At 38.6% G+C, this 24,840-nt stretch overlaps 1 protein-coding gene across 2 annotated transcripts in view; it reads right to left on the minus strand.

Moving 5' to 3' along the window:
* The window catches only part of agap3 (ArfGAP with GTPase domain, ankyrin repeat and PH domain 3), a 113,205-nt gene that overhangs the window by 40,733 nt on the left and 47,632 nt on the right, over positions 1-24,840 (minus strand). For both annotated transcript variants that reach the window (XM_056249288.1, XM_056249287.1), the window contains exons 10-12: positions 23,628-23,732; positions 20,229-20,400; positions 8,447-8,599 (exon numbers count right to left, since the gene is read on the minus strand). In XM_056249288.1, the coding sequence (XP_056105263.1) occupies positions 8,447-8,599; positions 20,229-20,400; positions 23,628-23,732 (430 nt within the window). The remainder of the gene's footprint in view (positions 1-8,446; positions 8,600-20,228; positions 20,401-23,627; positions 23,733-24,840) is intronic.

The following is a 24,840-nucleotide window of genomic DNA, read 5'->3' on the forward strand; positions in this document are numbered from 1 at the left end:
AGCTTTTTTAAAATCAAATGTCAGGATTATAGGATCAAATTAATACATTAATTCATAAGGGAAAGTGTAGCTAGGACCTTTCTTTTTCACCATAATAATCACCTTTTGCTTTAACTAGTTAATTGTAAGTGATACTGTGGTGTGACAAATTAATTTTAAGCACACACACACACACACACACACACACACACACACATATATATATATATATATTTCATTTCAAGTAATATTTAGTATTTAAAAATACTAAATGTATTTTTATTAGTTTTAAATATTTATAAAAAGTGTAATATATTAGGGCTGTCAAACGATTAATCGCATCCAAAATAAAAGTTTGTGTTTACATAATATATGTGTGTGTACTGTGTATAATTATTTTTAATACATAAATACCCACACATGCATGTGTATTTAAGAAATATTTGCATGTATATACTGTATATAGACTGAATGTAGCTTATATATAATGTATATTTTATATAAATATAAAAATTTTATATATAAATAACATATTTTTCTCAAATATATACATGTGTGCATTTATATACAAAATAATTATACACAGTTCACACACATATATTATGTAAACACAAACTTTTATTTTGGATGCGATTAATCGTGATTAATCGTTTGACAGCCCTATAATATATATATATATATATATATATATATATATATATATATATATATATATATTATGCTAACTTAACTGGTACTAACTTAAATTTCATTAATCATTTTTTAATAAATGATATATATATACATATATATATATATTGGTGAAAATGCACTTGGGTATAATCTGTCAATGTATAATGTTTAATTGGTCAATTATAACAAGATTTCTATCAGTCATATAAACAAAACAAATCCTCAATGGTGCTCATAAGCGCTAGCGTAGACCTACCACTGAAGGCCTCTGTCTTAGGCCAAGATCACTATGTTTACCATGAGTGCCGTTTAGGCACTACAAAGCAGATAAAGTGATATAAGCTCGCTGGAAACACGGCAGGTTGGCAGTTGATGCTTCATCACTGACTCTGTGTTCACCATTGATATTCATGACTTTAAAAGTCTGCTTACCCTCCCTCGTGCTGAATGGCGGAGCGGCGCTCCCAGCTGCCACACACGTTGTGGCAGGGACGCGAACGTCTGTTTCAATTTCTACACTCCTCTTCCCAACAGCCCCCCTGGGACCAATCATTAGCTACAGCAGACAGCTGGGGGTAGAGGGCTTCTTGAGAATACTGTTCACACACGTACACACATTCAGAAGCTCTCGCGCATACACACACACACACACACACACACACACACACACACACACACACACACACACACACACAGAAGAGTGGCCATCAGTGGCTGTGACAGCAGTGGCATTGTGTGTGTGTAGGTGGAGGTTAACAGTCAAGGGCTGCCCTTGTCCCTCACACCAGACCTCAGATGAATCATCTGAACGTCTGTTTACAGAGTCGTCGCTAATAAAAAAAACGCCATGATACGGCGATGACAATACCAAGGTACAAGTCTACAAACGCAATGGTACTTTGTGTTATGCCATGGAACTGAAGAAAACTGATGACTTTGCTACCCCGATATCTAATATAAACATACATACACACATTTATTTAAAATCTAATATAAAATAACTGATAATATATAAGATAGCTGGTAATATCCTTGAAAATAATAAACATTTATTTTCATTAAACATGATTAAATTGGTAAAAATGCACTTGGGTTCAATCTGTAAATTTAGACTGTTCAATTGGTCAATTTGAACAATATTGACCTGCAATTGTCATAACAATAACAGACTAGCTCTGAATGATTGAAAATCTCCCCTTTTCCTGAAAACATGTATAAAATAATCGAAATATATCGATTTTTGCTGGAATGTTTTTTAATGCCTCATGGTAACCGCTAACATTGCAGCGCTACGAATGTAACTTTGCTAAATACTCTGTGAGAATAATAAGAAACTGAGCACAGCAAAAAATTATTCTTAATGGGTATGCTATTTTGTCTTGTTTTCCATATATATATATATATAAACAAGTTATTAGATATTAAGATATCAAAGACTATTTTTCTTAACACACTTGCAATTTACCCCCCCAAAAAGAATTTCATACTTTTCCAGACTCAAATTTCCAAACCTCTCTGTATATTATTTATTTATGGTTCATATTTGGTATACAGTACAATCATCTGTACATTTTCTCAGTTTTCTCTCATTGGTTTTCCTGAAGAGATAACATGCGCTTACATGATGAGAAGAAACCTAAACACTGTATAACCTACAAATATTCAGCTCTGACACATCGGTTTGATTCTCTAAACGTAGTTTATGTTGCACACGATCACCAAAAAGCAAAGTACGGTCTGATTTAGATGATCGTTTGCCCCGTTGTCTGTTGCTGGTTTGAGTGGCACACGCACATTCATTTAGTGAAGTTTAAGAGACTCTCTTATGGTAAAGACAAACAGTTTTGCATAATGGAAATGCGTGCCTTGAATTCATTCAGTCGTGTTCAATCACAAAACGATTACTAAACTTTTGCCACTCAGCTTGCATGATACATTTTTTTGTAAAAAATTTTTTTCTAAATTTATGTTATATAGAAAACGGAATAGGGGTAATAGTCTGACGTGACCTCAGACCAAAAGCTTATTCTATACTTTTTCAAACTGTGTAGGAACCCTGATTTTAACTGGAAATCAAGTTTTACAAAAAAGAAGAAAAATAATTTTTGCAATGCAGAGTCTAAGGTGAGGTAAATTGAAATATGCAAGGGATCCGAATTCATTACAGCCTAATCTGAGCTTAGCTGGAAGCACTCTTCAGGTAGCATTAGAAAATAAGATGGTCAGCTAACCTGCGATTAGCGACCGTTAGCGTCCCCGCGGGAAACGGCACTTTACTGCACGGTTCTGGAGACGAGGGCTGTGGGTGAGCACAGAAAGATTGGAGGGTGTGAACAAAGAACATTAACTCATTTCTTAATAGCTCTCAATTTTTTTTTCCAGACGTACGTGAGCAGAAACTTCTAATTCTCCCAGTAGCTAATTCGAGAGCTAGCGGGTGCGGACGGTAATTTTGCGACGAAGCCGACGACGCCCCCCTCCCTCCACTCCTACCCCTTGACACGGCATCCGAGTGAGCAACCCCCGTCCGTAATCAATGGCAATGGCTGCAATTAATGATGAAAAAAGTGTGCAGAACACAATCACTACTTCCTTCTTATTATTGTCAATTAGAGAGCGCTAATCAAGGCATGGGCAGGCACACGCCGCTGCTCTCTCCAAACGAAATGTCAAACTTCATTACAGCCAAGAGCGGGGAATCAAACTCCCTGCGCTCGCAGCCTCCTCGAGCTCCGCAGGGGAGAAGTCTTCTCCGCCCCTTAACGACGGCAGATTCCAGATTAGCGCCAAACCGCTAGACTACCTCAGCTGCTGCACACTAATCTACAGACTAACTGAAAGTAGCCTAAGTGCAGATCATCACATTTTACACTTTTGTGCTAGTATGAGGATTCTATGCATGAAATAAGTGAGTAAGAAAACCCTAGAAACTACATAGGTACTTGCAAGCAACCAATCAGAAAAAAGTGGAAATAAGGATTATATCTATAATATAATCAAAAGAGTAAGAAAATCACCAAGCAAACACCCAGAGCACCCTAGCAACTGATTAGAACACCCAAGCAACTGCATAGCAGCAAGCTAATAATCAATTAGAACAAGTGTGAAAATGAAGATTATGTGCAACAGACTAAAACAATGCCCTTGCAACCAACCAGAACATCCTAGCAACTGCAAAACAAGATGTTATGTAAGATGCAGAAATGAGGATTCTGTGCATTCAATGATCTAGGAGTTAGACAACTATCTAGCACCTACCCAGAACACCCTAGCAACGCCCTAGTAACCACCCAAAACACCCTAGTAACTGCATAGCAACATGCTACCAACCAAATCAGAACAAATGTGGAAATATGCATACTGTACAATGATCAATGGAGTAATACAACTACCTAACACCCACCCAGAACACCCAAGCCACGCCCTAGCAGCCACACAAAACATCCTAGCAACGCCCTAGCAACCACCCAGAAAACCCTAGAAACGGCATAACAAAATGCTAACAACCAATAAGAACAATTGTGGAAATGAAGATTCAATGCATACAGTGATCAACATAGTAAGAAAGCAACCACCCAGAACACCCTGGCTAGCAACACCCTGGCAACCACCCAGAAAACCCTAACAACAGCATAGCTACATTCTAACAATCAATCAGAACAATTGTGGAAATTAAGATTTTATGTACACAATGATCAACAGAGTAAGATAGCAACCACCCAGAATGCCCTAGTAGCAACCACCCATAACATCATAGCAACGCCCTGACAACCACCCGGAACACCCTAGCAACCACCCAAAAAAAACCTAAAGGTGTGTTCACACCGAACGCGAATTTAATTATTTGCGCGAGTGGATTACATACAAAGTCAATGCAAAGACGCGAATAGACGCATCATTCGCTCTGGGCATTGCGAATGACGCGAATTGGGTTTGCAGCGAATGTCTTCCGCGCAAGTTGAAAAATGTGAACTCGAGCGAATGTTCAAGCGTCTAACTAGACGCGTATTTGACGCTCTATTCGCGTTCGGTGTGAACACACCATAACAACTGCAATGCATAGTAACATTCTAACAAACAATCAGAACATTTGTGGAAATGAAGATTATATGCACACAATGATCAACAGAGTAAGAAAGCAACCAACCACCCAGAACACTCTAGAATGTTTTCCATGAAACCCTAGAACTCTTCCATGCCCTGGAGACCACATAAAACACCCCACCTACTGCATTTTCTGAAAATGTACAAATCTAGCTCCTTTATAAAACTGTACAAAACAAACACTTAGCTAAGCACACTAGCTAGCTAAGACATGATTGAGATACATGGTGAGAATACAATTCCATAACATACACTCTTATCTTATGAGGGATATCTAGCATGTACGGCACAAATATGACTAAGAGAAGAGGGAAGATTTAATCAAAAGAATCAGTATTCAGAGTCTGTAGCGCTGTGTGGCTCTCCTTATCCGGCGCAGCCTTATAAATGAGAACAACACTTACATCATATGAATATAGTTACTGGGTTGAGATGCATGTGATTATTTGAGGATATTATCAATCTACCGATGCTCATCTCAACAGCCTTGATCTGTTGGTTGACCTCCAACCCTTGACAAGGATAATGGCATGATTAGGGCATGGTTAAGATCTATTTACCACCTAAACAGGCATCAAAGGTGAATTTGCGTAAAACATTCCTGATGACACGAATACATGTCGTTCCAAACTTTACTTTTTTTTTCTCTGGGACACAAAAGAATAAAAAATGCCTGTGTTTTTTTCTTCCATACAATGAAAGTCAGCGGGGTCTTATATTGTTGAGGACACCAGTGTACGAATAAAAACAGTTGAACCGTTCTCAAATATCTTCTTTTGTGCAGTACAGTTCAAAAGTTTGGGGTCAGTAAGATTGTTTTTGATAGAAACTAATTATTTTATTGAGTAAGGATGGAGTAAATTGATCAGTAAAAGACATTTATAATGTTACAAAAGATAAAAATGCTGTTTTAAAAAAATATATATTTTCAGCATTGGTAATAATAAGAAATGTTTCTTGAGCAGCAAGTCAGCATATTAGAATGATTTCTGAAGGATCATGTGACACTGAAGACTGGAGTAATGATGCTGACAATTCAGTTTTGATCACAGGAATAAATTACATTTTAACATACCGTATATTAAAATAGAAAACAATTATTTTAAATTGTAATATTTCATTTCACAATGTAACTGTTTTTACAGTATTTGTTATCAAATAAATGCAGCATTGCTGAGCAGAAGAGACTTCTTTAAAAAACGACCCTAAAGGTAGTGTATGTCTATAAATTAATCCTTTATAAAGCATGCGTACAAAAAAAAGAAAGAGAAAAATCTATATAACCTCACTAGTAGGGAATAGGGATGCATAATATATCAGTTAAAAAAAAGTATGCAATAATAAAAAATAATAGCAACATACAGTATGTTGATTATATATATAGGCTGATGTATATATATATATATATATATATATATATATTATTTTTTTATTTTTTTATTATTATTAATATATATTATATAAAATAGATATTATAATTGTGCATGCTTTATTTCCCCTTCTTTACATTTGATTAGATTTCATTTAGTTAAATGTATTTGATCATAATTACATTTAATTTTTCATACTGCAAATTTTAATATTGTGATGCCTAACTTAAAGCATTTAAATAGATTTTTTAGTGTTTTATTCTTAATTTACTTCAACAAAATAGCATAGAATTAGCCATAACATGAAATTAATTATTAGGATTTTTTAAATATATTAAAATCAGTAGTTTTGGTGCATCCCTCCTCACTAGTGGACTAGTCAGCGGTTGCACAACTAGTTCAGCATGCACATCCATCCCTACTTCAAATCGCTTCACATCAACTCGACAAAACAGCAAAGAAAACCTGCTAAAGAAAAACAAGTTGAAATCTCAGGCACAATAAATGTGGTTTGCTCTAGGTGTGCTCTTTCCGGAGATCTTTGATATAAAACTCTATTATCTCTATTATGACCTGTAAAGCTATAATGCTCTCAGTAAACGCAAGAACCGAGAGGCTGATGGGTGACAGGTCATAGAGAAAATGCATCCACCAAATCCTGATACAGCTAAATGTCTGAGTATGTGTGCTTGTGTGTGACAATAACTATTTTACACCAGGGCCTAATGAAGTGCTTTGCCTCACACACACACACGAATATGCAGCTCATTCCGTGGCTACGGCCGCTTTGAGTAATTCTGCTTTAGGATGTGGAGCTGATGGGTGTAGACGGGGGGCCGATGGCGGAGCGGGGCTGAAATTGATTGTTCGACAAGCGGAGACGAGCAGAGAAGGGCGAGTGTCGCGCGGCGTCGTGTTCTGTCTGCGACACCACGGGGCCACACGGCGGGGCCTCCAGTTTGCTCGTAAAGAGCGCTCTTTAAACTAGCGGGGCCCCTGGGACCCTAACAGAAGGAGGGGGGGAGGAGAGAAAGAGAGAGAGAGGGCGAGAGACAAAAACGGAGAGGGCGAGAGAGCGAGGGCGGGGGGGGGGGGGGAAACAGAGCAGCCGCTAATGAGAACGACGAGTGCGCAAACATGCATGGAAATGACTGTTATTCTGTTGATGTGCATTTAAGTGCTTTTTTACTGCCAGCCGACAAAGAGAGGGAAATAACCAGTGATGAATGTTGTCCCCGTAAAGCATTCATTTTCCAACGCGGGAGGGGAAAAAAAGAAGTGGTGAAGACGGGGGGAGAAATGTGCAGCGTTGTTACGCCCGGCAAATATATTATTTGACTTCACTCAAGTGCACTGACAGGATGAGGAGAGAGAGAGAGAGAGAGAGAGAGAGAGAGAGAGAGAGAGAGAGAGAGAGAGAGAGAGAGAGAGAGAGAGAGAGAGAGAGAGAGAGAGAGAGAGAGAGAGAGAGAGAGAGAGAGAGAGAGAGAGAGAGAGAGGTGGAGAGACTATTTGGGGGCACTGCTGCAGTGGGTGGCAGGACAAGTTACGATCAAAGCCACAATTACTGAATTATCCTGATTAGCCATTGGCTTGTTAACAGCACAACCACTGATACAAGCGATAAACAAAAGTGCCACCGATTCTTCAGTTACTGTTAGTACTATGGTAAAATCCTAATTGACTAATAACTTAGACAGATTAGAAACCTTTTGAACCTCTGTCCCAATCAAAGAGAATTTACCAGATGAAACGGGAAGTAGGGACAGATCTGAAAGGATTATAGAAAAAGAAAAAGGGTGAGACTACAGGTTGTTGATGGGATTTTGAGATGTGAATGGTGCATTTAAAAGTGGAGGCTGATGGGGCTTAAGCTGACCAATGATTGGAGAAATCTTGCATACGTCACAACAATTTCTACCCAATTACTTTTGCTAATGCTGTAAAATCATGATAAATACAGGATCTTCTTCAAAAAGTTTAGGTTTTCAGAACCTTTTTGTCATTTTAATTCTTTTGTGATGACAATGGCAGCTGATAACAAGTTGATAAATCAGCCTAAATACTAAAGTATTAGGCTGATTACCATGGTATAGTATGTTGGGCATACTAAAAACATTAATAAAACGATGAGATGCGCAAGTTTTTGTACTTATTTTGTACAACTGCCCACAAAAACTGGCCCTGAGCAGATAATCTGCTGTGAATATCATAGCAATGGAAAAAGCAACTGAAAACTGGTTACATTTTAAACTTCTCAACGAGCCAGAAATGAAAAGGGAAGTATGGTAGAACAGGAGTGTCTGAGCTGGTCCTCTGACCTGCTGTGGTGTTGATAACTGCCTCGCTCCACTGTTCTGCACTGGACACAGAGAACGAGCGCTGGTGCATCCCCTCTTTACTAGTCCCCAAAGCCACGCCGGCCACAGAGCCCCCGGACTGAAGGGAACTGCTGCTGTTAGAGTGAGGAGTGCCTGGCAAACGAGAGGAGAGAGAAAGAGATTCGGTTAGAGAGACATTCAAATCACATTTCACAGTGCGGAGAAGTTACTTAGCACACAGATGCAGGTGAAATGCTACAGCATTATAGAGCTGTGACCCAGTGATTACTACTGTACGTGTGCTCATGCAGGCGACACCTCTTCTCTGCATCATTTTTGGTTTTCTGGCTAATATCCCTATCAATTAAGGCAAAAAAACAATCCAGGAGCATGATATTCCAATGTAGACAAGTACTCATGTTACTATAGTAAAAATTACTGTAGTAAAACCGTGGTACTTTTTAGTCAATAAAACTTCTAAAACCCGAAGTTAATCAGCAAACAAATCCAAAACAGCTATTTTGCTTTAGATCAGATGAGAACCACAGTATCAACTTGTAGGTAGGACTAAAGAAGTTAGAGATTTTGCGTATGCATTCCCTTTATCGTCACCGCATTCGTCTCTTCGTAATACATGAGCAGTCGACGCCTCACCCCGTCTCCCTACTCTGCTCCCTCTGCGTTTCTGCCACTAATTAGCCCTTAATTAACAAGATACACTCGGAACGGTAATTAGCTCTCCCCCACTCTCCGCCTGACACATCCATCTCTCCCGGCGGTGCTGACGGCTCTCCCTGGCTTCAATCAGCGGATGCCCCGCGTTGGGCGCCAATTCACCGGCCTGGCCGGGTCGCATGGGGTCCTCTCCTCCTGTTCTTGAAAAACAGGCTCCCTGCTTGATAGAGATGAGGGCTAATATTTAATTCTCTGCATTCGAGGCTCAAGGTCAGGTTTAGATGAATACCTACGTAATGATGTTTTTAGCTGTTTCTTCTTTAAGATCCAACATTGTTTGCGCTTCCTTCAATGCTAGTTCATTTTCAAATTGGTTTTATATTGCCTTTAGCCTAGTCTTACTAAAATGTTTAAAAAACAGCACATTACTAAAATTACATTTTGTAATGTGCTGTTTTATGATTTTCCCCGCTTCAGTTGTTCCAGAGGCTTTAAAGAAACATCAATCTGTAGATATAATCTATGCTATGAAAAAAAAATCCGCTAACTTAAACGTGGCATCAGAACACAGGAATGATTTCTTAAGTGTTAATGTAAACCGTATCACAAAAATAGAAATTAATTGAAAAGTTTTACCCACTTGCACGTCAACAAAACACCCGTTAACTGTTTAGCACAAACCCTGCGCACTATTAACTCTAGCACAAACTTAAAAGGCACACAGAAAACATTGATATTTTATTTACTAGGCTCTAATGCATTTCACAGTGGGACTAAACTTTTCTCTGTTGTTTTTCGCTTTATGCAATTTTGCCTTTTTCTTCGACACGTTTCCTTCGCTCCCCTCCCTCCTCAGCGCTGATTTGGAGCATGCTAATTTAGCAAGTACTCCACAGCGTGAGGTTGAAGCTCTATCGCTCTCTCCCTGCAAGAGACGCCCTTCCCCTATGGGGACCGCAAGATTAATATTCTCGCACCCAACAAGATAATTACTGATACTAATTAGACATGATTATGTGAATTTGATACACTTATTACTCTCGCTAATGGTTAGGACGCATTAGGCTAACAAGAGTCTGTTCTTCGCGGTTTACTTTAGCGCCTGGCAAAAAAAAAAAACTACAACAAAAAAACGCCTTGACACAATCAGTAGTAATTCGTGAGTAATTGAAAGAATAGAGGGTTATTCTTATATTTGTCTGTTCGGAGACATGTAATCACCACAGTATTGTTGAAGAGAAGATTTTATTAATTCTGTCATAATATTGCCCGTGACTAGATCCCTCACCAATGAATTAAGACGCCGCTATTACTTGGATCAATGCTGTATGATATTGGCATCCTGCAGAAGTGGTAATTATTGTTTTAGAGCAAATTGCTTATGAACTATGTCTTCATAAACCTATTGGAGTATCAGCTAGGTTCCTTTAATGCTCATGGAAACCTGCGGCAATGCACTTAAACATGATATAAGCCACTAATTGATTATTCAACAACACTGTAGACTAATATATAATATATTATCTTAGAACTATAATATGTAATAATATAACATTATATATTAAAAAAATTAAATAAACATTATAATTTTAATTAAACTGTAGTATCACCATACAAATAGATGGCTACATACCAATGTTTGATTTGACTTCTAACATAAAGTGGACAACAATTAAATGAATAAAAGTTAGCATCATTGCAAAAGAAAAAGTAATCTGAAGTCTATTAGCCATTTAGTCAGAATTGCTGAAAAGCAATTCGGTTCCGACTTAAGGCAGACATGTCTCGAAATCGACTAAATAAAACAACAGTCCAATATTCTCTCGCTCCAAAACAACTCTTCAAAGACATAATGCCACACTGTTATTTATGATTTTATTTAGCTCTCTCTGTCTTGGCTGGTGCAGAAAAAAAAAAAAAAAAAAAGACAAAATGAGCCCCTAACCATGCCTCATCTCCATCAAGAATTCAACAATCATCACTAATTGTCAAATTTGATGCTAATGATTGATGAATTAAACATGTCTCCATCAATTAGTCCCCAGAGAACAATTCTGCATAAAAAGGGGATAATGCAATTACAATGTGGAGAAAATCAGAGGAGAGTGCAGGGCAGAGACTGTACACAAGATCTCCTGCCACTTCACACACGAGCCGAGAGTGACACGATGTGCGGATGTGGAGTTAGAGGTGACCATGGGCACGTCTGGGGGGGGGGGCATAATCTGCGAAATAGTGTTTGTTTGCGCGATTGTGGCTTAATCAATGGTGTGGGTTTGGGGCAGATGGGCAGCAACGTCTGTCTATCTATCTATCTATCTATCTATCTATGGTATCTATCTATCTATCTATCTATCTATCTATCTATCTATCTATCTATCTATCTATCTATCTATCTATCTATCTATCTACGGTATCTATCTATCTATCTATCTATCTATCTATCTATCTATCTATCTATCTATCTATCTATCTATCTATCTATCCATCTATCCATCTATCCATCCATCCATCCATGTTATTTTTACAGTTCTGTTTAGTGCCACTAGTCATACCTGTCAACACTCCCGTTTTTCCCGGGTTTCTCCCATTTTTTAGCCCTATCTCCCGGACCCCTCCCGGTTTGTTATTTCTCCCGGGAAACTCCCGTAATTTGCATGGCCCAAACTCCTTTATGAATAATCGGACCAGTATGTTTGTCTAATGTTGACCGGTTGCCAGATCTTGTATTAAATGTATTATATTCACACAATCCACACATCATATACAATTTCAACCCGTTTGTCATCTCAACCTGGCAACCTATACCCCAGTTGCGCAGTCGCAGAAAGCTCAACCCGAAAGCGAGCACCGTCCCAAACCGTCACCCCGCATAAATCTCCCGGATTTTGAAAACCAAATGTTGACAGCTATGCCACTAGTGTCACAAAAACGGCACTCTACACTTTTAAAAACAAACGTTTCACAGTCAAGAATCTTGATGATTATGTGTTTTGATTGTTCTTTTGAGCAAGTGTGCATAAATGGCCAAATCATTATCGGATCACGTCTAGAAAAAACATCTAAATGTCCTTTGCACTTTTCTTGCCATCCGTACACGCTATTAGGCTAAGTATTAGGGTCCTAGTGAAGGGAGGCCTGAGGTTGTGGTGTTAAGTAGAGGCGATGGATTAGCAGGGGGTGGTGATGATTTCTCCTCATCTCTCCTCGTTTCTCTCGCCGAGCGCTGTCAGATGGCTGATGAGCCGTGGAGCGAGCCCTGACCCTCTGAGCCACCGCTGCCATTATATACAAGTGCGGAGATAATGAAGCATCAATGCTAATGTCGAAGGGAGGGCGGGGGAGGGGTCAGGGTGGAGGGGGGTTCTGTTAGATCATCTGCTGTTCAGGTCAAAGTGAAACGGCACCGCGACGCCCTTACAAACTGAGAGTGGATTTCTGCGACTTGGAAAGACATACAGATTACATTGTGTTCGTTTGCGTAAACTGCAATGATCTCGGTGCCGACATTTGAAACGTGGCAGGTCCGACGGAAATGCTGTGACAACCAATAAACCGATATTTTAGCCACAACTTCTCGCTTTCAGAGCGCATGACTCAAGCTCGTCGTAAGGAGAAGCGGCGTCCATTCGATTTCAAGCGGTGTATTGGATAATAAGCATCTGAAACTGTTTTAGAAAGACTTGCGACGTGATACAAAACATCTTATTTCCTTCTCACATATAAAAGAGCATCCGAAATGATTGTGTCATTATTGAAAGAGGCTGTCATGAGACTAACGTATGTGGTAAAGTGTCATTAAAGGAGACTCAGTCATAAAAGTGCTGGATGAGGACATTTATACACAAACACATCAACATTGCTCATTTAGGATTTACTTAAGGTTAGTGGTCGACTATGGATAGCTAGATAGGAGGGTGGCCCATATACATACACACACACACTAGGGGTGTAACGATATTTGAACCGGACCGAAAAACCGCGATACACCACCCACGATACATATCGCGATACTCTCATGGTGAACCGAACACGCCCCACCCCCTGCTGCCCCGCCCAGCCCCGGCTCATTGCACCTCATGTGTTATGTGTAGGCTACACAACGAATACAGGGCTGTTGCCTAACCACCATTAACCACATATAAATCGCAATAAGCTCAGTGTTTTGTTACTTTTGATAATAAGCAAGGTGTAATCTTTCAAATTATGTCTATTTGATCACGAAATGCAAACAATAAATGCCGTTTTGGCGCTCTTAGATGTGGCGTGACAGATATCACTGTATGCATGCGGCAGCGCGGAGCGCGATCATCTCTTCCTCAGTTACAGAATAAACATGAATGGACACCCGAAGGTATGTTGAAAGATACAGTATACTTACTGAAAGGCATCATAACTCGTGTAAACACTCAATCAGTGTTTCAACAGCGGAAATACGTCAATAAAACGCTTAGTTTTTCACATAGTTTTATATTTACCTCAGGCAAGTCATTCAGTGTCCACAGCTTGCTGGTTTGCTAACTCTTTCACTAAATAAATGCTATATATTAGCCTATATATTATATTTTACTTAACCTGTTTATGATATCTTGATTATTTAATGTATGTTTAAAATAGTTGTCATGAAAATAACAGCAACTGTGTAAATTATTATATAACAATAACAAATTAGAGTAAAAACATGTTAATGCAAAAATTGCCTTATGTGCAGTTTACATGTTTTCATACAATTTGTTATTTGAGTGTTGATTATTATTATATCATTTAGGCTAAAAGTCTAGGCTCTGTTGTTAAGCTTTAATGTTATAGTAATGTGCAAGTAAGGGCTGTAGTTTACAGCATTAGCTGATAATTTTGTTATCCTTGAGAAACGTTTACTTGTAATTGAATTAATTTAAAGACAAGGACACAATTTGTTCATTAAAGCACTGTTTATTAAAAAATGTTTGAAGAAAAAGCTTTCTAAACCCCCCCACCCCACCGAAATGAACCGAACCGAGACCTCAAAACCGTGGGACGAACCGAACCATCAGGTTTGTGTATCGTTACACCCCTAACACACACATATATATATATTAGTGCTGTCAAACGATTAAAATATTTAATCGCGATTAATCGCATTAATGTCATAGTTAACTCGCGATTAATCGCAATTAATCGCACATTTTTATCTATTCTAAATGTCTCTTGATTTCTTTTTGTCCCATTATTTTTTTCTCATTTTAATGCTCTTATCAACATGGAAAAGTGGATCGGCTTGCTTTGTGCAAATGTTTTTTTTTATTGAAAACAACATTGACAATACTGTGTTCAATTTCACACTAACATTCTCACTTGGAGCAAATAATCTCTCACACAATGTAACACTGTCCATCAATAAAAGGGTGAAAGAATACTGACGAGGTCCTGATATTGACGAGGGGGCGGAAAATTCGCATCAGCTGTGTGTGTGTGCTGGCCATCAAGTGGTATTTCAGACTGGACGTGCTGCGATGGTGATAGCTCAGTTCACAACGACAAAACACACAGATCACTTTGGTCTTGTCAATGGAACCATTTGGCAACTTTTTAAAAGTAAACTTTCCATTCAGAATCTTATTGGCATCCATTTCAGCATCTCGCGCTCGTCATCCACTCAAAACCTAACGTTAACCTACCATTTGGCCGGCTCGCAAGCCCAAACAAGTGTGTGCGGCGTGCCTGTTGTTTTGTTTCCGGTCTAGCTAGATCTGCTTGCGCTTTCAAAACGTCCTCGCGCGGCGCAAGCCATTGAAATGAATGGGTTTCATAGCCACGTCCTGTTGCAAAAGCATGTGAAAAAAAAAGACAAAGTTTTTTTCACATGCCAAAAAGACCGTTAATCGCGCGATAAAAAATTAACGCCGTTAAAATGGGTTCGCGTTAACGCCATTAATAACGCGTTTAACTGACAGCCCTAATATATATATATATATATAAAATACAATTAAATAATAAACTAGATGGATTCTCACAGTACATACTAAAAACTGTAGTGGTCAGGAGTTTTTCAATGGCCAAAGCAATTATTAAAATCTACTTATTTTTGCATATAAGTAAATCTTAACAGTGTTTTAGTAACTAAAAAAGTAAGATAAGGTATTCAGTGCACACTAGATTAGTCAAGGAGGTTAACTATAAGAGTATGTTGTATTGTATGTTGACAAAAAATGTCAATTAAACTAGTGATCTGTTAGATAAGAGTACCGTTTGCATTCTTGTTTACCTCAACCAATTGCACAACAAAAATGACAGTAAATTTTTTTTTTAATCCATTGCTAAAAAATATTTTTAACATTAAAACGTTTGGTAGAAATTATGCATGGTAGAATGAACACTTCTCTTTAAAGTCCCTGTAAAGTCAAAATTAAGTATGTGTTCTGAGGTTGTCACACCACAGAAAAATGTGTTATTAGCCACCCAGCCAAATTTGAATGATAAAAAAAGCCGGCAAGTACATAAAATAAGCTATCAAAATCTTGAAAAAATGAGCAGTATTCTCTGCTCTCAAACGCTGGGGGCGTGTCCGCTGGCTGCGCTGAAACCACGCCCACTCGCGGGAAAACTGCCGACGGTGATATTAGGTGATACTGCTTTCGGGACGGGGAGATGAAGGCCGAGGCGGGAGACAGTCGGTTCGGCCCCATTCACCAGCAACAGCGGATTATCAGTGAATCCCAGTTGTCTCCGACAAAAGTTTATAAAACTATCCCGTGTTAAATGATCACTACAGAGGCGGGTGTTGGCGGTGATCCTCAGCTCTCCATCAAGGTTGCTCTTCCAACAAAATTAATCCACCTCTTCTTGATGTGATCGTTTTTAGGAAATTTAAATAAAGACACCGATCTGTTTTGTACATGATCGCATCCAGGAGGTAGCCTACGCATTTCCGTGTTGAAGGCATAGCTAGCAAACTGTAGGCTGTAGTAACTAATAGTACTGACAGTAACTCACGATTGAGCGGTGAACTGATGCGAATGTGCTCTATTGTTAGGGGAGGGGCCAGCCTCAGTGCGTCATCAAGTAGGGGCATGTCCAGGAGCTCAGGGGCTCCAGTGCGTCATCGAGCCCTGTTTTAGCCCAGCCCAAAAAATACGGAAAATAGCAATGGTGAAAAACTGTTTAACGGTCTAACTCCCCAATTCAGTACTTCACAGTTCACAGTCTTTGTAATATGTTTTTGCAATACATTTCTAACATTTATAATGGGTTTAGACATTTTTTTTTAGAATTGCCTTTACAGGGACTTTAAGTTGGCAATTGGACACAGAAAAAAACCCAACTCTAAATAATAAAAATTCTAAATAATATTTTAAAACCAAAAACTATCCATTGACAAAACTGCCAGTATATTTAAAAATGGACATATGGCGGGAAAAAACAGCTCATCTCTAAAATAACCTATCATCAGCTGATTTAATTGGTTTATTTCAACTAAAAAACTTTTTACTTGAAAACAGAATGCATACATTATATATTGACAAAGCTGCTAGCGGATTTAAAAACTGACATATTGCGCGAAGAAAACGCTAATGCGATCAGCCAATGCGATCATCTCTAAAATAACCAACTGATTTATTGGTTTATCACAAAAACTGTCGATATATATTGTCTATCACTGCACAAGTTGCGTCTTAGTTCACAAGGACAAGTTGCACAACTTTGAGAAGCTATTCATAAAAGAAAATACATCTGCATCCTGTGTACCACATGTAAATGAACACAAGTACCACGGTGTGAATCTCTCTGTCTCACACTCTTATAAACACACCTCTAGAGCAGATGTCATTGATTAAAGCTGATGGGCAGGCCATTAGCGCTTTGATATTATATATCTGTCAGCGGTGACACAACTGAACGCACGCTTGCAGAATGATCATATTTAAAACGGTTCCGGTGAATACTTAGCAGAAAGATTAGACCGGGCCTCATCGAGACAGACTCTTTTACTTGCGGACACATGCGTTCATTCATTTGCGCTCCTTCACTCCCTCACACACTCTTTCTTTTTCTCATCCTCACCCCCTCCCCAATCCTACACACCCCCCAGAGTTCCTAATGGTCTTTAGATCAGGAGGAAGTGTATGAATTACAGACTACAGAAAAAGACAGGGCTCAGCTAGACCGCCATGAATGAAAAATTACCCCTTTGTTCCTTCGCATCAATTGCATGCCTAATGAAATCAAAATCAGATTGCATAATCAAGTGTACGTCCTCCACTCGGCGGAGGCCCACTGCGAATCGTAACCTTTTCCCTCTCGAGTGGAAATTAACACAATTTTCCTCTAATACGAAGCAGAGTGAAATAGGGAAACGGGAAAAGCGGCCCGTGTCAAATTGGGACCCGAGCGTTTCAGCGTAAATTTGTGTTAAACCGAAGGTCAACTGGCGTATCTACAAAATAACACAGATAAAAAGCCATCTCAGACCTGTAAATGTTGTATAATACATGTAAAAACAAAACAAAACAATATAATATAATATATATATATATACAGTATATATATAAAGCTCTGTCTATAAAGATCAAAACTGGTTATTAAAATGGCTTGAATGATTAAAATCAACATGAATTTCCATTTACAACACATTTAACAGTATAAATAAAAATGAAGATTGCGTTATTGAGATGAGAGAATTAAGGAGAATTAATTGTTTTATTAAGGAGAGAAGAGAGATACAGGATCCCTGGACTAAAAACAACATTACCTTCCAAAGGATCCTAATGCTAGGAAAGTGGCTATTTATTTTCAGATATGTGATCGTCTCAGTAGGGCATTATTTGTTAGTTCGGTACATCTCACTGTGGATTTTTTGGTAAATCAGTCGCAATTTCAGCGCAGGCTTTGCAAACAGACTTTTACTGCAAGATATGAACCCGACAGTAATGCCACAACATGGAAGTAACCATGTTAATTCTAATGCCTAATCTGGGATCTACATGAATATGTATTGATTCATGTACAGTTAGACGTTCTTTGCCTCAAAATCATTGAAATCAATGCGCCAGTAAATCAAGCCATTGACTAAATAGTCAACTTCACAGTTTTTATTAATAGCATGAAAATAATCTGTTATTTAAATTTTGATTACCTTATATACAGAATTAATCAAAGAACCCTCCCTTTATAATCGCTGGAGATGTCAATCACACAGCGAGGGTTTATCAGTGACTGAGTTCTGGACACTCGCTTAAACTTCTGTTACAATCAGTGACACTGTCTACACTGCACAATGAATCTCCTCTTATTTACATTGTGTTTGAACTGTTGAAACGGCAGAAATCGAGCTGCAATGGCAACATCACTGCATTCATGTCTGTCATCGGCTACAATGCTCATCGCTGCAACCTTTCATGCGACGGGAGTAGATCTAAATATAATGCTATAATCAACACATTTCACAATTAGTTAATCTCGACAGCTGTAATAGTAAAAACTTTTACTAAAGTAAAGTTCAACATGTATACCCATTTCATATGCAAAGATGTTAGCCAATCACAGCAGGGGGCGTTTACATTGAAGTCTCACAGCAGACATGCCCCTTCAAACAGAGCGTTCAAATCAGAGGCTAAAATAAGGATAGAAAATGGCCTTTTATTTCTAAATTATGAAAAAAAATTATGTAAAAATCATACTAACATAATAAGTGCACCTCAGGAAACAAATGCAGTTCATGACCCTTAAAAATTAAATTATTGGATTAGTCGATATCTGCTAAATAAATTTAATATTACATCCACAAAATAAATTTAACATTTGGAAAGAGTGAATCGAATGCACTGCTGAATCTGAACTAAGTTTTGTTGTAAATACGCAGTTACAGTAACAATATACTACATTTAATTCAATATCCAAAACATTCTCTAAAATATGCTAAATAAGTCTCTAAATCATGAAGAATTCATAACACAATAACACATTTTATGCCGATAAATCATGTTTGATTTATCAAGATGTTTGATTTTTTTTATAGTTTGACAGATAATTTAATAATTTTTCACATTTTCATTATAAACTAGACTATTTTCATCAACAAAATTCAATAATTTTAAAGCAAAATGGACAAGTTAAGACATTATTAAGAGAAATATTATCTAAATTTTCATTAAAAAAAAAAAGTGTGATTGATGACAGCAGAAAAGTAGTCACTTTTGAGGCTGAGCAAGTAATTAGATTAAACCACAAATATGTATGAGAAAAAAAACAAAAATATTTCCAATATGATACATAATACTACAGTGATATATAAAACTATTTCTTTAATAAATAAATATTTGCTTATTTGAGCAACTATTCCTAAGCAACCTAAATACAGATGTAACCAGTCCTAACTAATACTGTAATCTGTGTGTATTAGCCTCCTGAGGCCATGTTTGAGCTCTTTACCCAGACATCTCTATTTCTGAAGCTTGAATAAAACAGGTCCAGGTGTTGTGACTATTTCAGGTCCAAACGCCCCAATATTCTCCCTGTTCTAACCTCTGCAGTCGACTGAAGGTTAATTAGTTGCCAACCTGAACGCAATCTCAACTTTTGTGGTTTTCCGAGCAACCCCATTCATCTGGCCCAGCAACACTGACAAATGCTCCTCATGTCTCTGTGACCAATAAACCCCGTTCCCTATCCAACACAAGACTGGACACAAGCCAGAAAACTGCAGTTCCCAGAAGCCCTTGCTGACCTGTCTTTAATGGTGCAAAAGCAATTAGCCCAGGCTAAGTGATGCTGAGGTCCTGGCCGGTTATGTTTCCACAGCGGTCATGCCAGCTTGCAGAGCCCCTGGAGAAAGTTGCTCCTGTTTTTATATTAATTACACTAGATCTCAGCTCCCTAAATCCAATTATACCTTCACAGACCTCCCAAACTCTCTCTCTCAGAGTAAATCTGGTTCTTACAAGGCACAAATAAACCGATGTACAGCCAAATCCGAAACCAATGCTACTGTAGTCGAACATTTCCTGACTTCTAACACACATTAGGTAGAGCTACGAGAGGTTTTTCATGAGGAATCGACAATTTAACGCTGTTGCAATGAATAAATTCATTAATTATAAAGTATAACACTGCTGAATCAGTTCACACTTACTTGTGGCGCCGATACCGAGTTGTAAAGTGCTGCGGTCTTTGGTCAGTCCGTTGGTTTTGGGGCTGGCTGTAGGGGCGACCGTGGCCACCGCTCTGGGCGGCCTCTTCCCGGGAACCTTCACCGTCGTCCGCAGCAAATCGATTTCTTTACCGTGGATGTTCTGCATGTAGTCCTGAGAAATAAAAATATGACATTATGTACTTCTAGATCTAGGCTGGGAAATTGGTCAAAAGTAAACCCACATCTGACCATCGTAAATGAGGAGGAGGCTTTGAAATGAAAAAATCACAGGCCATTCAATATGCTCCCGAAATGTAACGTTTCTAGTCACAATTAAATTCCGCTTAACGATTGTTTTCTTAATGAGTAGGGCCAAAACAATTTTAGTACAGTATTTCAGGCTCATTTTTGGACAAATGCAAATTAAATGAGTCAAACAAATGTCATAAAATTCATTTGGTTGCAGTATTATTTAGTTACCAACTCTAGTATTAAGTTTTGGGGTATTTAATTATTTTCTAGTATTTAAAGTCAGCATGATAAGGTAGCTGCAGACGTCTTTTCTTCCCTATTGTGACGTCTATCTGAGTGAAACGGCTTTTCGATCAAGAAAAAATGTAGGGCGGGGCTTGATTTTGTCCATAGGGAACTGATTGGATTGTATTATCCTATTGTATGTGGCTTGCTATTGGTCGAGTGACAGGTTGCCCCGCCCCCGTGTCAAGTCAAGTCAAGTCACCTTTATTTATATAGTGCTTTTTACAATACAGATTGTATCAAAGCAGCTTCACAGTGATAACATGAAAATAATATAACAAAGATATAGAATATAACAAAGCGTCAGTAAGAGAAGAGATGTCGCTCCAAGAGGGGGTTTTGATTAAAGATTACTAAGGCTCATGAATAAAAATTAAAAAAAAAAGTATGTGCACAGATAAACAATTTATAATAAATACTGCAGTATTCAATAAAAAAAAAACAAGAATTGCCCATTTTGATTTCATTGTGACTAAGTATATTCTAATATTTTCAGCATTTTACAGTATTTAAGTTTTTTTGTGAACTTAAGACATATTTTCAATATTTTCTAAATAAATCAACTTCTAACAACAGCATGACACATTGAACTGTCTGTACTTTTATTATCCACTGCCTAATTTGCATGAAATTAAATATGCCTCAAGTTTACACAAACACACAATGAACAGATGCAGCGCTTAAGCCAAGTAAGAAAAAAATAACCCAAGTAAGAAACTTTTTAGAGGTCCCGTAGCTTTAAAAACACACACAACGATGAATAAAAGCAGCCTTGGACAATCAAACCAGCGCCAGACCCACGCAATCTATTTCACCTGTTTCCACGCTGCCGCAGATTAGCAAAGTTAGCATTAATGACTGCGAGCAGACTCATTCCAATTTAAATCGGGCTATTCCATTTTCATGGGAGTTTGCAAAGCGCAAATGGGCTAAGCCAAGGTGCAAATCACCCTGCTCAGCACAAAAGAGGCGAGCAGAGATTTTGGCCTCGAAAGTCTCCCGCCAACTCCTCTTCACTTTTATTGCGCCCCATAAAGCACTAATTTCTTCAAAAGCCTCAGTACTAATTACCCAGTGAGCGCTCTCATTCCATTTTATTGCTGGAATTAACAGCCAGTTTGAGGCGCAGAAAGCTATTAAGATGTGTGATTAAGCCATATTCAATTAGTTTCTACAAACAATTTAATTGATGTAGCAGACAGAATTAACAGAAGGGGATTGTGGGATAGCTCGGCTGGCTGCGGCGCAAAATTAAACCGTCTTCTCTCTCCCTGTCTTTCTCGTTGAGCTAAACGAGTGGTCCACAGGTGTCCAAACCCAAACGTCTCTAACGATTATGACGCCCATGGCATCGCGTGCCTATTACACACATCGCTGGCATGAGATGCGCATTATATCGATAATAAACATGCAGTTGATGTGAGAGACGTGAGTTTGGCCAAGATATTAATTTCGGTCATAGTCCGTGGAGACCGCTAAATGTCTCATGTAACTTGTCTGGACGGTCAAGGTACGCCGCTTCTCCAGTGGATCTTAATTAGGAAGCCCTTATTAATTACTAACCTATGTTACAAGTGTCGTAGAAACGCAAGAACAAAGATAGGCGTGAGCGTGACGCATGCAAATGAGGGGAACGGAGGAAAAGGGACGCGTGAGAAAGCTGGGGAACGAGTGAGAGGGGATTTTAGGAGGTATTAAGGCCGCGCGGGGGTTCTGACAGAGATAAATGTTCCGCGCGGAACGGCCTGTGCTTTTCCCGAGGCGACTGCCGTAAGATACGAGAGCTGCTTGGAAGCGAAGCTGACCTGTCCGGCTCTCGTCTGTATTAGTAGAAACCTAGAAAATACCTCCAAAACACCCAAACAGTCTCTCATACTGAATCTGAATCTAAACTATAATATCATCGTTTCAAATGTTCATCATTCAAATAAGATGTATAGAAATCATGCTAGTGTAATCACGAAAAATCCCTTCGATACGTCCCGTTACGTCAATGTTGTAATCGATTTCATGGTGTTTTTAACTGGAACGAGAGGTCTGATTCGTGAACAATCCTCTTATTATGCTAATTTGGTTACAAGCGAAGAAAACGTTTGTAGATCACTTGACTGTAAAGGATATCAGAGGAACATTCTCCAAACCTAAAATGAACATTCCATTTTCTTAAAGGGATAGTTCACCCAAAAATGTATATTCTGTCATCACTTACCCTCAAGTTGTTCCAAACCTGTATGAATTTCTCTCTTCTGTTGAACACAAAAGAAGATATTTTGAAGAATGTCGGTTACCGAAAAGTTGATATTCTTCAAAATATCTTCATTTGTGTTCCGAAGATGAACGAAGGTCTTACGGGTTTGGAACGACATGAGGGTGAGTAATTAATGACAGAAATGGTTCTATTTCAGAACGCCGGCTCACTATTGGCTAGCTCCTGCGACAGCATCACACGCATATGTCGTGGTGCTCATGTGACCAGCGTCGGCCAATAGTGAGGCGGCGTTCTGCTTACACTACATCAACAGCATTGGATTTCATCAAAAATATCTTAATTTGTGTTCCGAAGATGAACGAAGGTCTTTCAGTTTGGAACGACATGAGGGAGAGTAATTAATGACAGAATTTTCATTTTGGGTGAACTATCCCTTTAAGAAAACATTCCTGGCTAACCAACAGAGAACCCTAGACTGTATATGAACAAAAATAGAATGTTCTAGGATCCAAAAAGTATTAGCTGGGTAAGCAACATCAAATGCAGGAATTTACACCAAATGAATCATGTTTGAATCAGTTCATTGAATTGAATCATCTTAATGAACCAATTCAGCTAAATGAACTCTAACAGCAGAGGAGACGCGTACTTACATGTAAACTAGGGTGGTAGGTGAGCAGGCCGTTGTCACACAAAGTTACATACTTCTTCTTCCACTCCTTATTAAGTGATTTCCCACTCCTTTTTAACAAAATCCCCTGTTCAAGACAAAAACAATCAGTAATGAGAAGATTTCAGATCAGAAAACATTCACAATACTCTGAATACCAATCAGCAGGGCCATTTTAATAATACAGAAACATTCAGGTTCAGGTTGAAGAAGATCAGCTGGTTAACTTCTGAGATGTCAAGACACATCCCTCAAGTTTCCCCAGCACTGTGAAGATTCATGTACTCATTCACACTTGAGTCACACACACACTCATTTGCATAAATACAAGGCCTATTTACACACAGTGTAGCTTTTCACAGTCCATTTTCACATTTGAAACCACTGAATGGCTTCTTCACACCAAACATTTGCTATTAATGTTTTGTTTTACTTTAAGTAGGTACATTTTTTTGTTTTGCCCACATTTGTTTAATGCAAATTTTTGCCACTAACCTTCTCCAGTGATTTACATCAGTTTGTCATATCGTTCTTGGTGTGAACAGACCTTTCTATTTATTGATTTAGCAGATGATTTTATCCAGAATGACTTACAAGTGAGAAATAGTACAACAAAAAAGAATAACTGCATATCAGCCATAAAAACAACATTACTCTGTTTTCTCATAACCTCTCCACAAACGTCATGTTTCACACTAATTAAGTAATTAAGTAACTTCATTCAGCAACTGTATGCCATTACAAGCTGCCTTTGATATAACTATCAGGTTATAAACAAATAAAATATATAATATATATATATATATATATATATGTGTGTGTGTGTGTATGTATGTATGTATGTATGTATGTATGACATTAGCGATTCCTGCTTCAAAACCAGTAGGTTTAAGAGAGGAACCAATTTTTCCAGGCCAGGACCACTTTTTTCTTGGACACCCACAGGAGGAGGCCGGTTTGGGCATCGGCACCGTGTCTGTGCACATCAAAGACTGTGAGGAGCACATATCAGTGCTGTGGGGGGAGAGCAGAGGCTAAATCCAATTTGTGCACAGACTCAGTGTGTATTCTTTTGCCTGTTGCGCCGGCGAACTCTCCCAGACCTCTGCTAGCACGAGGATTAGAGCCTGTGATCCCGAGCTCTTCAAAAGCTTCCAGCCTCCGTCCCGTCCCCTGCTCAAGGCCTCACCATCAAT

Source organism: Rhinichthys klamathensis, unplaced genomic scaffold, assembly GCF_029890125.1.
Source record: "Rhinichthys klamathensis goyatoka isolate OS25496 unplaced genomic scaffold, OSU_Roscu_1.1 h1tg000059l_1, whole genome shotgun sequence".
NCBI lineage: Eukaryota > Metazoa > Chordata > Actinopteri > Cypriniformes > Leuciscidae > Rhinichthys > Rhinichthys klamathensis.